At 43.7% G+C, this 15,510-nt stretch overlaps 1 protein-coding gene across 1 annotated transcript in view; it reads left to right on the top strand.

Moving 5' to 3' along the window:
• Positions 1-14,657, top strand: part of CNBD2 (cyclic nucleotide binding domain containing 2) — a 38,840-nt gene extending 24,183 nt beyond the window's left edge. The window contains exons 6-12 of the mRNA XM_061612876.1: positions 3,147-3,298; positions 5,205-5,343; positions 6,995-7,121; positions 10,775-10,964; positions 12,069-12,237; positions 12,683-12,822; positions 13,999-14,657. Of these exons, the coding sequence (XP_061468860.1) occupies positions 3,147-3,298; positions 5,205-5,343; positions 6,995-7,121; positions 10,775-10,964; positions 12,069-12,237; positions 12,683-12,822; positions 13,999-14,329 (1,248 nt within the window). The 3' untranslated portion in view covers positions 14,330-14,657. The remainder of the gene's footprint in view (positions 1-3,146; positions 3,299-5,204; positions 5,344-6,994; positions 7,122-10,774; positions 10,965-12,068; positions 12,238-12,682; positions 12,823-13,998) is intronic.
• The last annotated feature ends 853 nt before the right edge of the window (positions 14,658-15,510 follow it).

The following is a 15,510-nucleotide window of genomic DNA, read 5'->3' as shown; positions in this document are numbered from 1 at the left end:
TGAACGTTTGGGATGCTTCTTATTTGCATACAGAGAAGTCCCTCAAGAGTCAACAGGCTTCTCACCCTTTGAACTCATGTTCACTAGAAAAGTGAGGGGACCTTTGGAACTGCTAAAAAATTCATGGGAAGGAACTCTGGGAGAGTACAAAACTTCTGTAGTAGATTTTGTATTGGAATTCCGCAATAAATTAACATCAATGATGGAAGTAGTGAAAGAGAATTTGAGTCATGCACAGGAGAAGCAAAGTTACTGGTATGACAGAACAGCCAGAGAACGTGTGTATGATGTGGGAGATATGGTTATGGCGTTCATACCCAAGAAACATGACAAATTACAGGCTAACTGGGAAGGACCATATACCATCAGAGAAAGGCTTGACACAGTGACATATGTAATCACCACTGACCAATTAAACAAAAGCAAAGTGGTTCATGTAAATATGTTGAAGCCTTACCATACCAGGGATGCACAGGTGTTGCAAGTTACCTTATTCCCTGAGGGAAGTGGGCCTGAACTTCCAAATTTGGTACAGGAAAGCAAAGACAAAGGAGGGGTAGATCAAGTGGAATGGTCAGAGGAGGTAGAGGAGGAAGTAAAAGAAGAGATTCTGAGAGTTTTGAAAACCTATAGGAATCTCTTTAGCAACAAACCTGGCCAAACCAGTATAGTTATACATTCCATTGATACTGGAGATCATGCCCCAATCAGATCTGTTCCGTACCGTGCGAATGGGAAAGTTTTGAATGAGATCAAAAAGGAGGTGGAAGATATGCTGGAATTAGGAGTGATCAGGGAATCCATCAGTCCCTGGGCCTCAAGTATTGTCCTGGTTCCGAAAAAAGATGGAACGACAAGGTTTTGCATTGATTATCGGCTAATCAATAAAATTACTGTCCCAGATGCGTATCCTATGCCTAGGGTAGACGCTATGTTAGAGTTATTGGGGGCAGCAACCATTATCTCTACACTAGATCTCTGTAAAGGATTTTGGCAAATGGAACTAGACGAGCAATCCAGAGCCAAAACTGCCTTCAGTACACCAGATGGGTTATATGAGTTTGTGACCTTACCCATGGGACTAAGGAACTCACCAAGTTCATTTCAGAGGCTAATCAATACTGTGTTGCGAGGCATGTCAGATTTTGCAGTGGCCTATATCGATGACGTGGCCATTTTTAGCAAGTCGGTGCCTGAGCATGTTCAACACCTGACAACAGTATTGGAGGCCTTAAGAAAAGCAGGCCTCACAATAAAAGCTAAGAAATGCCAGTTTGGACTAAAGGAAGTAATCTATTTAGGACATAAGGTGGGGTGGGAAAATCACCCCCTTATGAAGCAAGGTGGAGGCAATACAAGCGTGGCCGATCCCCTTAACCAAAAAACAAATAAGGGCATTTCTGGGTGTGGCTGGTTTTTATAGGAAGTTTGTGAGAAATTTTGGGGAAATAGCAACCCCCTTGCATGAATTGACCAAGAAGAAGTGTTCTGAGCGTGTGGTATGGACGGATGAATGTCAGAAGGCTTTTGATCTGCTGAAGCAAGCCTTGTGCCAAGGACCCATATTAATAGCACCAGACTATGAGAAACCATTCATCGTGGCTACAGATGTGTCAGACCTCGCGCTGGGAGTCGTCTTGCTGCAGGAGAGAGAAGGCACCAGACATCCAGTGGCGTATCTGAGTCGCAAGCTGACGCCGAGGGAGAAAAACTATTCGTCGGTCCAGAAGGAGTGCCTAGCGGTCGTGTGGGGACTGAACAAGTTGCGCCCATACGTGTGGGGACGAAGATTCACAGTGACTATGGATCATCGGGCCTTGTTATGGTTGCAGACTATGAAAAATCATAACACTATGCTGCAGAGGTGGTCCTGGGCCCTACAGAACTATCAAGTGGACTTCCAGTTCATCAAAGGCAAGGACAATGTACTGGCCGATGGACTTTCCAGGCAAGTGGCTGGGACTGCAGTGACGTGACCAGACGGAGGAACAAAGAAAGACATTTTCCCCATAGAGACTTTTATTTGTTAACGCGGCGTATAAATCCTGGAACAGGAATAATACTCTGCCGTTGTTTAAGGGGGGGGAAATGTGATGTTCCTATATATTAGTGTATATATGGTAAGTGCTGGTTGTTTAGAGTATACATGGTAAGTAGTGAAAGAGGAGGGGGAGTGAATAGGCAATAGAATGCTTGATGATTGGCTGAATGTTTAAAATGGCTGACAGTATAAATGAAAGGATGACAGGTAAATCTGGGTGAATGTGAGGTGGTGAATTGTGGAATCTGGGGGGGAAGAAGAGAAAGAGTGGATTGCTTGGTGGGGTTTGAGAGAGTTGTTTGCCAGGAGAGAGTGGAGAAGGAGGGAGGTGGAGTTCGGATTAGTATTGAGTAAAACCATATGCTTATGTGCCTTAAGAAGAAATCTTGTTAATCTTGTTAGCTTTGTTATCTGTAATAAATACTTAATTTGGTTTACCAAGGCCTGATCCTTGGCTGGGGTTTCACAGACCAGAAGGGAGGGTAAGGTAATGACCAAGGCTGAAGGGGAACTGTAACAAATGGTGGCAGCGGTGAAGAGAATAACAATACCAGTATTCAGAGTCTCTGGGAATACTAGTATTGGGACGTTACTGGTGGTTGCCTAGCAGGGGGATCTGTTGAGATCTGTGCTAGAGCGGGGAGAGAAATCATAAGAGAGAGCGGTCCGGACTGGTGGAGTCCCTGGTGGTGCCTAGAGACAGGCAGTAACCACGAGCAGGTAGGAACCTGACAGGGAGAGCCAGGGAAGGACGCATCACACCAGGCAGGAGTGTTGGGATATATAAGCATGGGCCTAGGAAAGCAAAACAGCTGCCAGGGGAATGAGAAGGCCTGTCACTGAAAGAAGGTTGGGGGTTGCTTTGGAAACAATGGAAGTGGTAGCGCGTTCCAGAGGAATGGGGAGGGGGGAAGGTAAGAGGGAGGTGGATGAGAAGGAAATAAATGGTAAGATAGTAGAAATAGAGGAAAGCTGTGCATAGCTGACAGCTATAGTAGTGAAAAACCATAGACTGATTTGAAATAACCAGTCTTATCACTGGCTGCAGTCCCCTAATATTGGCTGGGTAGCCCTCGCTCATTCATATCTTCCTGCATGTTAACAGGAAATTGCCCTTTTACAAAACACAAAGAGGGTTGCCACTGTTGTCTGCATGGAGGAAACAGAACTTCTGGTGGTGGACAAAACTGATTTTTTTGCCTATGAGCTAGACAAGGAACTTCATCGAGAGTTCAAATACCGATATGAATTTTTGAGGTAACATCTCTCAGCATAAACCTGTACAACAACTCCTTTGCATTCTTGATTTTCCTCTTGTGTTCCTTTGCTTTGGTCTCAATTCCATTAAAAAGCTAGTCTTGACATCATGATCTCTAATGGCAACGCACATTTAAGTGTTCCCACTGTGGGTGTGAGACTTGCACAGCTGTATGTGTGATAGAATATAAGAATGCCTTTACAATGAAAAATCTGAGTAGGCTGCTGTTCTATTGTCACAAAAACTATAGTTACAAAAAAAGAGATATTTTTTTATTTTACATATATGTGTATGTGTGTGTGTTATTTTGATGCCCTTTCTATTACCCTTTTCTTCTCAAGAATTAATGGGTAGGCTCATACTGAGCCCAACACTGAAAGCACTATGGCCAGCTTAAAATCCTTGACCAAAGTCTCTTGTTTTCACTTTAAACTCCCCTATGGAGAGGGGGGCAGGAAGAGGGATTCATCTTTTGCCTCAGTTTACACTCCTTCACCTCACAGCAGTCCCAAATGCCCAGTGCTAGCCAAGACATCTTGCTGCCTGAAGTGGAGCTCAAATGACATTCCTTCCTTCTGCTTGGGCCAACACTTTAAAAGTCTTGCTGCAGGGCCGGCTCTACCATTGGACAGAGCAAGGCAGCTATTGCTGGGGAACAGGGAATAGCACCAAAGTGTTGGAAAACATTATTGTGTGTGCCATGCAGCCTGCCCTTCATCTCCTTAGCTAGCCTGATGTCTCCAGGTGTAATGGAGGGTGCAGTCTTGTTGCCACTGTTGAACTAAGCTTCAGTTGCCAGTCCAGTCAGTTTCTGTAGAATGAGGTGCGGGCATTGGAGTGTGATCTTATCTCTTACTTCAGGCAGCAATGTATTGTGAGTTGGCCTTGATTTCAGACGCCATAATAATTATTTACTCCTGCCTTCATCTATCCCTCCCTCAATGCGCTGGCACACCACCTCAAGAATAGTGCCTTGGAGGAGCACAGCTGTCACATTCCTTAGCCATGTCCCTTTCACTCCTCTGGTAGCAGAAACCCAGATATATTAGCTGTCCCTCCAGTCTTGCCCAGTTTAAAAAGGGGCAGGACTCACCCCTTCTCTGCTACTTGCAAAAAGCTTTGTCCCTTCTTACTCCAGTTCCCCAAGTATGGTGCTGTTGCACTGAGCAATGCTGAATTATTGTGCATTTTCACATGAGAATGCAAAAAGTTTATTACTATGTACAGGAGCCCTTTGAATCTTGAATACATATGAGAATTCTCACATACCTGGCAGTTCTGGAATGTTCTTGCAGCTTTATGTGTCTTTCTACCTTTCGTGTCAGTATACATAGTCTTCCCTGCTCATGTACAAAGTGGGGTTGGGGGTCTGGTTCAGAGAAGAAAAAAGTCGTGTGGGCTGCTGGGTGCTGAACTTTCCTCTCATCCCACAGCATACCTCCCCTGAGGTCTATCCCCCAGAATCACTTTTCCCTCAGCTAGGCTCTGATACTTCCAACAATCATGACTGGAGAATTTCCTCTCCAGATTGCAATACTATACATACCAACAACATTGCATTCTGGGAGAACTGAAAAGGCAGCAGAGGCAAAATCATCCATATGGACCTGGTGCTCCTTTCTGCGCTGGGTGATTAAAAAGAAATAAAAGGACCCCGCACCAGGTACTAGACCTGAGAAGGGCTCAGCCACTCACCTCACCCTGCTCATCTCTCCCCTTCTCTTTAAATTAGATCTCCCAAGTGATTATATGTGAGTGGGTCAGATCTAGGTTTAAAAGTCATGGGTTGGCATCATCATATGTAATTTGGCCCTTAGTGGAATGTAAGATTTGCGTAAAAGGCAGACCTTCAGTTACAGTTAAACTAACAGATGAAAAGAACCTATGTATCCTTTCTGTTTTCAGAAGTGTAGACCTTTTTGAAACACTACCTGATGCTTCAGTAGAGAAAATAGCTAACTTCTGCAAAGTTGAGAGATCTCACTATGGACAGGTGATTGCTAGTGATGTCACAGAATCATCCACTATGATACTGATTACAATGGTGAGCTCAGTTTTTGATTAAAGCTTCATAATATGCTTTCCCTTCCCCCACAGATGGGAATTTCACTGTAGGCCTTTTCGGGTCCTTTTCCTTCAGAGCTGAGCAAAGCATACCAATTGGACATTTAGGATAAAGAGACACTGTTCTGCTGGTTCCAGTGTACCCCCACCTCTCTTTTCTGAAAGCAGGGGCACATGATCCTAATCAAACCCTGCCCCCTTTTACTGTAAAACCTGGTGGGAGCAGCTTGAATGAGGTTTTTTTTATAAAAAAAATGCACTTCAAAGAGATTTTGCAACTGATCAGCAGATCAATCCATTCCCCCTCCAGGTGTGGCCAATGGAAATGCGTTGCTGTAGGCGACTAGTGTGCTCACAGCCTTAGAATGGTGCTGTAAACATCTTTTTCTTTACAAGTCCACACACAAAGCAGCAGCCAGCAGCATAAGACCCCAAAGCAACATCAGCCCAAACCTCCAAAGTTTTATCTCTAAGGCCCAAGACAAACATTAATGGTGTGGAGTTATGGCCACTTCTGTGCTGCCTGCCCACAGAATTTTGTGGGCAGATGCATCCAATGCTGTCGTTCCAAACATGCATCAGACTTGGACCACAGAACTTCCCCTTCCTCTCCTGCTCTCTGCAGCCCCTGATGTGCCCTCAAAATCTGCTCTAGAGGGTTGGAGGACCCTCTGGAGCAGAGTTGGGGGGCATGTGGGGGAAGGAAAGGAATGTGTGTGAGCAGAAATGTGCTTATGCCGTGTTGGCCACAACCCTGGGAACGCACGGCTCGGCCGTTCCACATTGCAAATGGTGCAAATGTTACAAATGTCAGGGCCAGCCCAAGTAGTTTTGCCACCTGAGGCACAGCAGCAAACGATGCTTCGTCCCCACCATGGCAAGCCATATAGTAGCCAAGGCGGGTCAAGTTATTTCAGCAGCTCAGACAGAAAATCCCATGTGTGCAGTAAAAACACAATAATACCATAATGAATTCCATAACAAAGGGCCATATGCAGCACTCCTGTTCTGCTACCGCAAGAGACATGTGCTAGCAGAACAGAAAGTTGCCCTCCTCTCCCCTGCAGCCTTCTGTGCGTCCTCAAAATCAGCTTTGGATGGTTGGGGGACCCTCTGGAGAAGATTGGGGGTGGGTATGGGAGGAGAGGAAACAGAAGCAGTGCTGCATCAGTGGGACTGTGCTGGCACTTTTTGGACACAACCCACGCAATATGTTGCCCATTCACGACGCCTAAGAACTGGCCACCTCACTTGCCTAATGGTAGGGCTGGCCCTGAATAGAGTGTGGCACTGGATGCAGGGAAAGACAAAGTATGGATGCTGCCCTGGCAAGGTTAGAATGAAGGCTGCAGCTTGTAATTTAGTTAATCAGATTAATCAATTAAAAATCCTTTTAATCTAGCACCATAATTAATTAGGCAACTTTTTTTTAAAAAAAATGTAAATTATCTTTAATATAAATACTTATTGAAAAGGCCCTGTACATGACAGTATCTCACAGGATACTTAATATAAACTTGTCAGGGGCTTGAGCAGGCTAATACCCTTTCCTCTCCTGTGTTCCTTTTTTGGCAGGATTTATATGGCTACAGACCCAAATCATCAACTCTGCTGTGTTTTTGTTTTGACAGGGCATTTGTGAGGTTTTGCGGTTGGTTGACCTCAGCACTTGTCCATCTTATCAAAAATGGATCTCTAAACAATTGTGTTTTCCCAAGCACAAACTACAGTTAAAGGAAAGGCACCGTGTGGTTGCTGGTATGTTCAATTTTGGCTTTTTACACATATGTTACTCACCAGGGCTTCACCATTGCCAGGGCATCTAGTGGCACAGTATGGTCCAAAGGCACATGAGGCTACTGCCTTTTCAAACTTAAATGGATCTGGGTCAGCCCCTTGGAGCCACATGTACACAATATGCCTTGAGTTCCATGACAGAAGAATGTAAATGTGTGAGACAATGTTAAAAATTAATGTAAAATAGTAGTAATATTACTGTATAGTTAGTTGCTATGCTGACCTCAGTGAAAGAAATGTCTAACATGGGCAAAATTAAGCTTTTAATAGCAGAAACAGAAATCAACTCACCTACTTTATGTAACTTAGAGATGTGAAGACCAGGGAAAAAACAGAAAAATCGGTGGAAAAACATTTCCCCCTGTTTTTCCCCATTCTTTGAGAAAAATATTAGGAGAAAAATGGAGAAATCATGGTTTCCTTCCTCCCCCTCCCCGCAATTTTCTGTTTTCCCCCGCAGGCCTTCCCATCTCTAGAGTAACTCAATCTTGTTTTAATATTTATTGCAAGTAGCCCAGCTTTCTTCCACTGTGGAACTCATTCTGCAGTTTAAAGAGTGTACCTACACTCCAAAGTTACGTTAATTCCATTTTAACTATCATAGACCCTGGAAATGATCATGAGTGTACCGAGATAATTATCTCACTGGACACCACAAAATGAAGCAAAAGTTATAAGCAAGAGCTGCTTTTGTGTCCAGAGACCTCTCTGTTTGCCTTGGCCAATGTTCTAGGTCTCCTTTGCTGATATTGGCATAAAGACTTTTCCAAGAAAGCATGTCACCAAGCAATCTAGGCTGTGCAATGGAGAATGCAATCTTAGACAAAACTCTCTTTTCCCATGAAATGGTTTACTACATCAAGAGGATAAACATAATTGTATAACAATAGCAAAACAAATAATTGCTATACCTAGAAGCCCTCCTAAATCAAGCAGAGAAGAAATGAAAACATGCAGACCTTTGCTCATGGAATCTCCCAGATCGCAGCCAGTGATTCCATTCTATTTCTATGCCTCTGTCCCTGGAGCAGCTTTAGCAAAACAATGTGTCTGCATACACACCATACATTTAAAGCACATTTCCCCTGCTGAAGAATCCTGGGAACTGTAGTTTGTTAAAGGTGCTGGGAATTATAGCTCTGTGAGAGGCAAACTACAGTTTCCAGGAACCAGCACTATGGTGTGTACACAGCAGTACACAGGAATCAGATTGGGCAGGAAGAACACAGTACACACTTTGTGTCCAGGTCACAAAGAGCCTTAGTTACCATTTAGCTGAGAATCCAAATGGGAAGAAGATGAAGACACAGAATATACAAAAAATGCCTCATCAGGGCAGGGGGAAAGGTGTGGATACTTACTAAGGGTGTGGATGGAGATCGAAGCAAGTTTAGATAAAAGACCTGAAGCTTACACAAATCAGTTGGGATTGAGTGACACTGTGGTAGGTCCTTCTCCACCCCCATGGAGTGTGGCTCATTATTATTTATTAGTTTAAATAGGCTTCTAAGTGGCTTACAAAATGTTTCAAAAAACCAATTAAACAAACATTACAATATAAAGTTATAATTAAATGCACAATAAAACAGTCCCATTAAAATGTTTAAAATGAACATCTGTCATTAACTGACTGATGTAAGTCAGTCATATCGTGCGGGCCAAATAATTAACAAATTGATTGGGACTGGTTGGCACTGCGTAAGGTTTTTTGCTCCCCCAAAATGAAGTGTGGTTCATACAAATTAATCAGATCAGGCAGGTCTAGTAATTGACAATAGTAGCCAAAACATAGTCTGGTTCAACCACTTTACAATCCTGACCTTGTACAGTACTGCAAGTGAGTGTGTGAGATTCATCACTCTGCTTTGCAACATTTCCTGTGCATATCTATTCAAAAGCAAGATCCATTGTTTTCAGTGGGGCTCCCTCCCACATATAAGCAGATGTAGGACTGCAGCCTTGACTGAATTTCATCACCCTGGGGTGGATCCAGACCTGTGAAGAGGAGGGCTTCTTTTGTTTGCCAGTGTGATTCAGATCCAGCAAAGACTCCCGTTCCATTAACTGGATGCTCACGCAAGCAGAGGGGGATCAGAGTCAATTTTGAACAGTTCCTCCTCACCCCTGCAACTCCCAATAGAGCCAGCTGAATACATTTTGCTGTTTGAGGCAGACAAGCAAATGGCACCCAGCATGGTGCACTGACTTGCAGCTGTGACTTCTGCTTGCTGCAAACTGCTGCTGCTCCCCCCCCCCCATTTTGGCCAGTGTTAGCACTTGAGCAGGCTTTCCAGGGCCATCTCACTTTGAGGAAGGACCCAATATCAGGACATAGGGTCCTTCTTCAGAGAGAGGAACTGGGGTGACCAAGGTGAGAGGGCACCTGAGAACCCTTAGGAGCAGCACTGGCAGCTTTTCAGCAACGGCAAATCAGTGACATGGTCACTCTCAAGGGCTGCCTTCCCCCACAATGCCTCACTCTGGGACAGGGCCCTATGTTGTAAGGCAGGGTCCTTCCTCAAAACGGGGCTCTGGGGTGACCAAGAGAGCCCTGTAGGACCACTGACAAACTGCTAACCTTTTTTGCCACCGCAGCAAATCATTCATAATGTTCATTAGTCTTCAGTTGGTTGCTTCACGTTTAGTAGCTAGAGAGGTAGACACTTGGTCCTGGCTTTCTCACTTGGACAGAGGTTGGGCAACTGACCGCAGGGGTGAGGATGGGCCTGGGAGCAGACGCTGGTAGTAAGGGTGGTGGGAGACCAATGGCTGATGGCAGCAGCAGATGGAGAAGGCTGCAATCCATCACCTCTCGTGGGCCAGCCCGGGCTCCAGTACGACCTCCCACAACTTTTCTGAGTTCCTCCAATTCTCTGCGATACATTTTGAGGGGCCCAGGGAGTTGGAGGGGGAGAAGGAATCAACAAAAAACCTGCCTCCCCCTTCCACCAGAGGGAGCATCCCATTTGCAGGGTCCTGCTTCGTGCAACTCTGAATCCAAGCTTGTATTCTTTCCAGAGATGGTACATTCTTTTATTAGCAAATAGCTAATAAAATGGTATCTTTCCCTGTATCCATGGAACAAGGACATTTCACACTATTGTTCTCTGAAAAAAACTTAATTTTTTACCTAAAATTTTCAAATTTTACAGAAGAGTACAAAAAACAACCTGGACAGAAAAAAGTTGCCCCTTAAAGGATGAGTTAAGAGGTTCAAAGTAGCACTTTCTTCAGTTTTTTCACAATACACATCTAAAATCTGCATTATTATAATGCTCATTTGCTTTACAAATGCCTCTCCTACACTCTCCATTCTGTATTGGACTGTTGTGTGCCAGAAGCCCAAAGACGATGGGTTAGGCTGCAGTACCCCATTTACGTGGGAATAAACCCTATTGAATTCAATAGGACTTACTTCTGAACAGATATGGTTAGGGGGATTGCACCCCTGATGTATGAAAACAGTGTTTTAAAAAAAATCCAAAAGAGAAACTAAGAACTTTCTGCGCTACTCCTATTCTTTAAAATATATAATTTATAAATACAAAAGAACGAAAGAAAGAAAGGGATACTGGCTTCTTAATATGACTAGCTTCAATTTTCTCTCTTTGCAGAGATTGCATGTGTTGACAGATTCAAAAGCACTATGTGGAACTCCTACACAGGGGGGAGAGTGAATGAGCTGAAAGAGTACTATGTTCGTCAGAAGAATGATCAGTTTGGGAGCTTTGCAAGGCAAAGTAGTCTCTTCAACAAGCACCAAAAAAGTGTAATAATAAAAGTAGACACATGCGATGATAAGAGGTGAGAGGAGAGTGTAGCTTGCTTTCCAGGAAGTTTTACTGGTGGTAGCACAAAGTGGGGTGCTTCCATATGCCTTTCAAAGCACCTACACTGGTGGGGGGGGGAGTGGGGAAGGAGGGAAGAGACTGGCAACTTGTAAACATTAGAGCTCTTTTTATACTTGTGCCAGTTAATTTCCCTATGATGTGATATAGTCCAGCGTCTCTCAGGGTTTTTTTTCTGGAGCAGTTGGAAGCAACGTAATATGGAACATGCTGCTTCCAGGTGATTGAGAATCAAATTGGGCTAGGTTCACCCCTGGGAGTTAATAAGTGTATGCTAATGATTGGGTAAACATTAGAGCATGCATGGTTTACCACAGCTTTCAGTTCTTTTCAGGCCTGGGGCCCAGCTTCCAACAAGCTTCCACAGAGTCCAGGTGTGACACAGGTAAAGTAAGGGTCAGATGGGCCATAGGCTTGGCTGTAAACAGGCTGGGTTTAGATACCAGATCAGGTAAATGGGAACCAACCATCAGAGGTGGGACATGAAGTCAAAGACAGGCTGGAGGTTAGGTACCAGAGGGGCAGGAGTCTGTACCAGTACTCAGTAAGATAACTCACTCAGGCTACTGGACAAGCCTAAAAGGAATGGGTTTATAGAGTCTAGTGCCTCTTCTTTGGTTCTGGAGGTCAGCTGACTATCTTCAGGCTGAAAGGTCAATTGACAGCAGCAGTGCAGCCAGAGAGCAACATTGTCCTATTATATAGAACCTAGCCTGGCCTGCTAGTCTGGCCTGCTGGACAATGGTGAGATAAACTGCAATTTCTGAAATTCTCTCTTCTGCACAACTAATAGCACAGATGTGGTGCCCTCCTGCTTAACTTTTGGGGGCCAGTGAGGTCCAAGGCACATGATCTACAATAGGCCAGTAGCCAGGTTCTAGATCAGGCAGACAAAGATCCTAAAGGACAAGAGGCAGATTTCATAATCGAAGACGGCTGGTGCTCAGTTTCCACATCAAGCAGACAAGGTGAATGTGTGGCCGGTGAGATGAGTTGCTCAGAGAACCTGCCCCCATACTTGTACCTTTATTCACTTGGAATTTATTCTTTTAACTTCTAGTCCATTCCACGAGCAGCATGAGAACAACAATAAGGAAGTTGTTCAAAAGGTTGTATCGGGAGCATTCAGAAAGAAATCAACCTACACTACTTCCTATGGACAGATGCCAGCATCTGTTGCTGCAGCTGTATATATCAGAATGGATGAAATGCGTAAAGGGGAATATATAGTGAGTATAGTGCTATGTTGAATACAACCCTAAGTGCCCTAGTGCTCATCAGATGCCCAGTGCCTTTGCAATAATTGGCCAGAAGAACATAGGAAGGCAATCTACTTATTAAGAAACCGCGATGGATGCTGCCTGCACACTTCCAGTATATAGCTGTAAATAAAAGGGCCACATATCTCCCTTTTTATGTTCATGAAGGAGGCCCAGGTCTTCCTGAGGAGGGGACAGGTCCTCACAGCCATTCTTCACCCCACCCCCATGGCTATATCTCTGTAACCTGAAAATGTCTTGCATTTGGCAGATACATTCACATAGGGTTGTAAGCTCTCTGCTGCCCAAAGTGAACTAAATTGGGCTCCATAAATATGGCACTTTTAAAGGTGGCACATTCAAAGGTGCCAGTGTGACAGAAGATGGTCTCTGCATGGTCTGCATTTCTTCTCAGGCAAATATGCAAGATAACCGTGTCATAGTTTTGGTCAGTAAAGGGTCTGAAATCATCCGTCTGAAAAAAGAAAAGCTTGAAGAATGTGCAGATGATGCCACTATTATGAAATTAAGCCAAAAAAAGATGAAATATCCCAGGTAAGCATGGCTAAAGAATCAGGATGGGAGACAGTTCTTTTACTGGGGCCCAGTGATACAGGGGGACAAGCCCATGATATAATGAGGAAACACTGATGCTAAACTGTAGAGCACTCTTCGGGATGCTTTTGCAAATTCATTTCCTTGTATCTATATGGGATGTTCAGACAGAACAAGCAATATAGTGAACAGTGAGTTTGCAGGCTTGGCTCTTTCTCTAGGCAAGGGAGAGAGCGAGTGATCCCTTGTACAGAAAAGGGGCGAGAGAGAGAGAGAGAGAGAGAGAGAGAGAGAGAGAGAGAAGTGTTCTTCCTTGTACACTTGTAATTTCTAGATAAACATACAGAAGAGCCAGCTTTTACTTGCAATACATCTTTGATTTCTCTCTCTCCTGGGGCCCAGGTGAGAGCTGCCCATAGGTATTAGTGGAGATATCCAGGATTTTAGCACACCAGTGAGTGGATGCAACCCCATGCGTAGTCCAAAATATCTGTAGAGTGCCAGAATGGGAAGTCTGTCATAACAGAACTGACACTAGGTCCTATGGTCAGGGAATAGTGTATAAATGCCTTTTCCCACATTTGTGTAATGTATATACATGCCATTCTGTGTCATATCTGGCTATAAAAACTACCCAGACAGCCACAAATGTAAAGAGCCTTAAACAAAAGAAATTAAAAGAAGCTAAAGGAAACCAAACATTTTTCCAAATAGGCCCAGGGACTTGTGGGAGGGGGTAGCCTATTCCACAAGAATTAGTGATGGCCACCAGCTTTAAAAGAGGTTTAGAGAAATTCTAAGGAGGTTAAGGCTATCAGTGGCTACTACGTACCCACATTCCACTTCCACTGTCGGAGGCAGTATACCTCTGAATACCAGTTGCTGGGAATAGGAGGGAGGGAGAATGTTTTTGTGCTCAGGTCCTGCTTGCAGGCTTCCCATAGAAATCTGGTCAGCAGCTGTGAGAACAGAGTACTGGATTAGAGTACTGGACTAGCTGAAACGCTGGCCTGATCCAGGCAGGCTCTTCTTATGTTCTTATAAGTATGCACCGAGCCCAGAAAAATAATGCTCTGGCACTTGCAAATAAAAAGAGTGAATATGTCCCTGTGAACAGCTGTGGATCAAGAGGGACATAGCTCCATCCTCAGTTTTGCTTTTGCTTTTCTTTTTAAGTGATGATGAGCTGTGCCAAGTCTTCCTCAGACAGAACTCTTGGGAAACATTTAAGAAAGATCTGTTGAATCTTGTGATGCAGCCCAAGCTCATGAAGATGGTGCATCCTCCACATCCATGCCCCACAGAAGAAATCTATGCTTCTTGGTGCATGAACCAAGCAGGCATCTTAGACATAACTCCCCTGCGATACAAAAAGCCTCTTCCCCCAGAGAAATGCAAGTTCATTCCTGTCCAGATGGAACCTGGGAAAGAGAGCTTGCCAGAGATTCAGCCAAGATTGATCCATGGCATCACTGTATTGCGTTCTTCGTTGGATGGAGCATTTTAGTGAGCTCTTTCAAGATTTTGCATTTACAGGTTAGCAACGTGGGGTGGGGGGCACAACGATAAAGGTTAAGGAATGATATTGGCAATATGCATGCGTTTGTGTGTACATACATACATAAGAATACATATATATATATTTGTTTTCTGCACGTTTTGTCTGTCAGAAAGGGCCATATTCTTTTATTTTTACAGCAGATCTGTGGTGTGAATTCTGAATCTGCAGTTAATTTCCTTTCCTTCCAGTATTGCCATAGAGAGAATATTTTCCCCTTAAAAATGCTGTGTGTGTGTGTATTACATATTATCAATAAATTATATTTAATGTTTAATCCTGAAACGCTTCTGCATTTTACTCGGTCAAGAACTGAGCATGGTAGAGGCAAAAGTACTGTCTGATCTACAGTTACTTTAATTTCCATATATGTTAAAAATTAACATCAATTGGATATCTTTTATGAATGTATTAACTGGATTTAAATATTAGAAATTCTCTTTTATGTCAGTTATGCAAATGAGACCCATACAGTGGTGTCCTCTTGGTGAGGCTATCATCAGGAAAAAAGAAAGCTCACAGATTTTTGTTGTTTCTTTGGGGAGTATTTGCATTGCCTGTTTACTAGCCGGAAACAATAATCCTTTGTTTTGTGACATTTTAATTGCTTACACAGCCACCTTTCCAAGTCAAAAGATTATGAAGGCAAATTAAGTGTGGAACAACTGAAAGTCTTGCAGTGAAGATTAAGCCATTTCTCGGTCTGAGTGACAAAGCAGCGAAAGAATGAGTTTTAAAATTAAATGTACTATTTTAAAAGTAAATATACTCCAGGTTCTTAAGGGTGCTACTTGCTCAATATAATATCCATTGTTGTGTGCTGTAGGATGGTGGAGATGAAGCAAAAAGCAGCTATGTACTTTGTATAGTCCTCCTGGGTCACATCCACACTATACATTTAAAGCACTCTTCTACTACTTTAAAAGTCATGGCTTCCCCCAAAGAATCCTGTGAACTGTAGTTTGTAAAGGTTGCTGAGAATTGTTAGGAGACCCCTCCTAGAGCAGTTCCCAGCACCCTTAACAAACTATAATTTGCAGGATTCCTTGGGGGAAGCCATGATTATTCAAGTGGTATGAGAGTGCTTTAAATAAGTATATGGTGTGGTTATGACCCCCTGCTCCGCAACT

This window comes from Rhineura floridana, chromosome 2 (genome assembly GCF_030035675.1).
Source record: "Rhineura floridana isolate rRhiFlo1 chromosome 2, rRhiFlo1.hap2, whole genome shotgun sequence".
In the NCBI taxonomy this organism is placed as follows: Eukaryota; Metazoa; Chordata; class Lepidosauria; order Squamata; family Rhineuridae; genus Rhineura; species Rhineura floridana.
The sequence above is the reverse complement of the archived record's forward strand: the minus strand, read 5'-3'. Positions and strand labels throughout refer to the sequence as shown.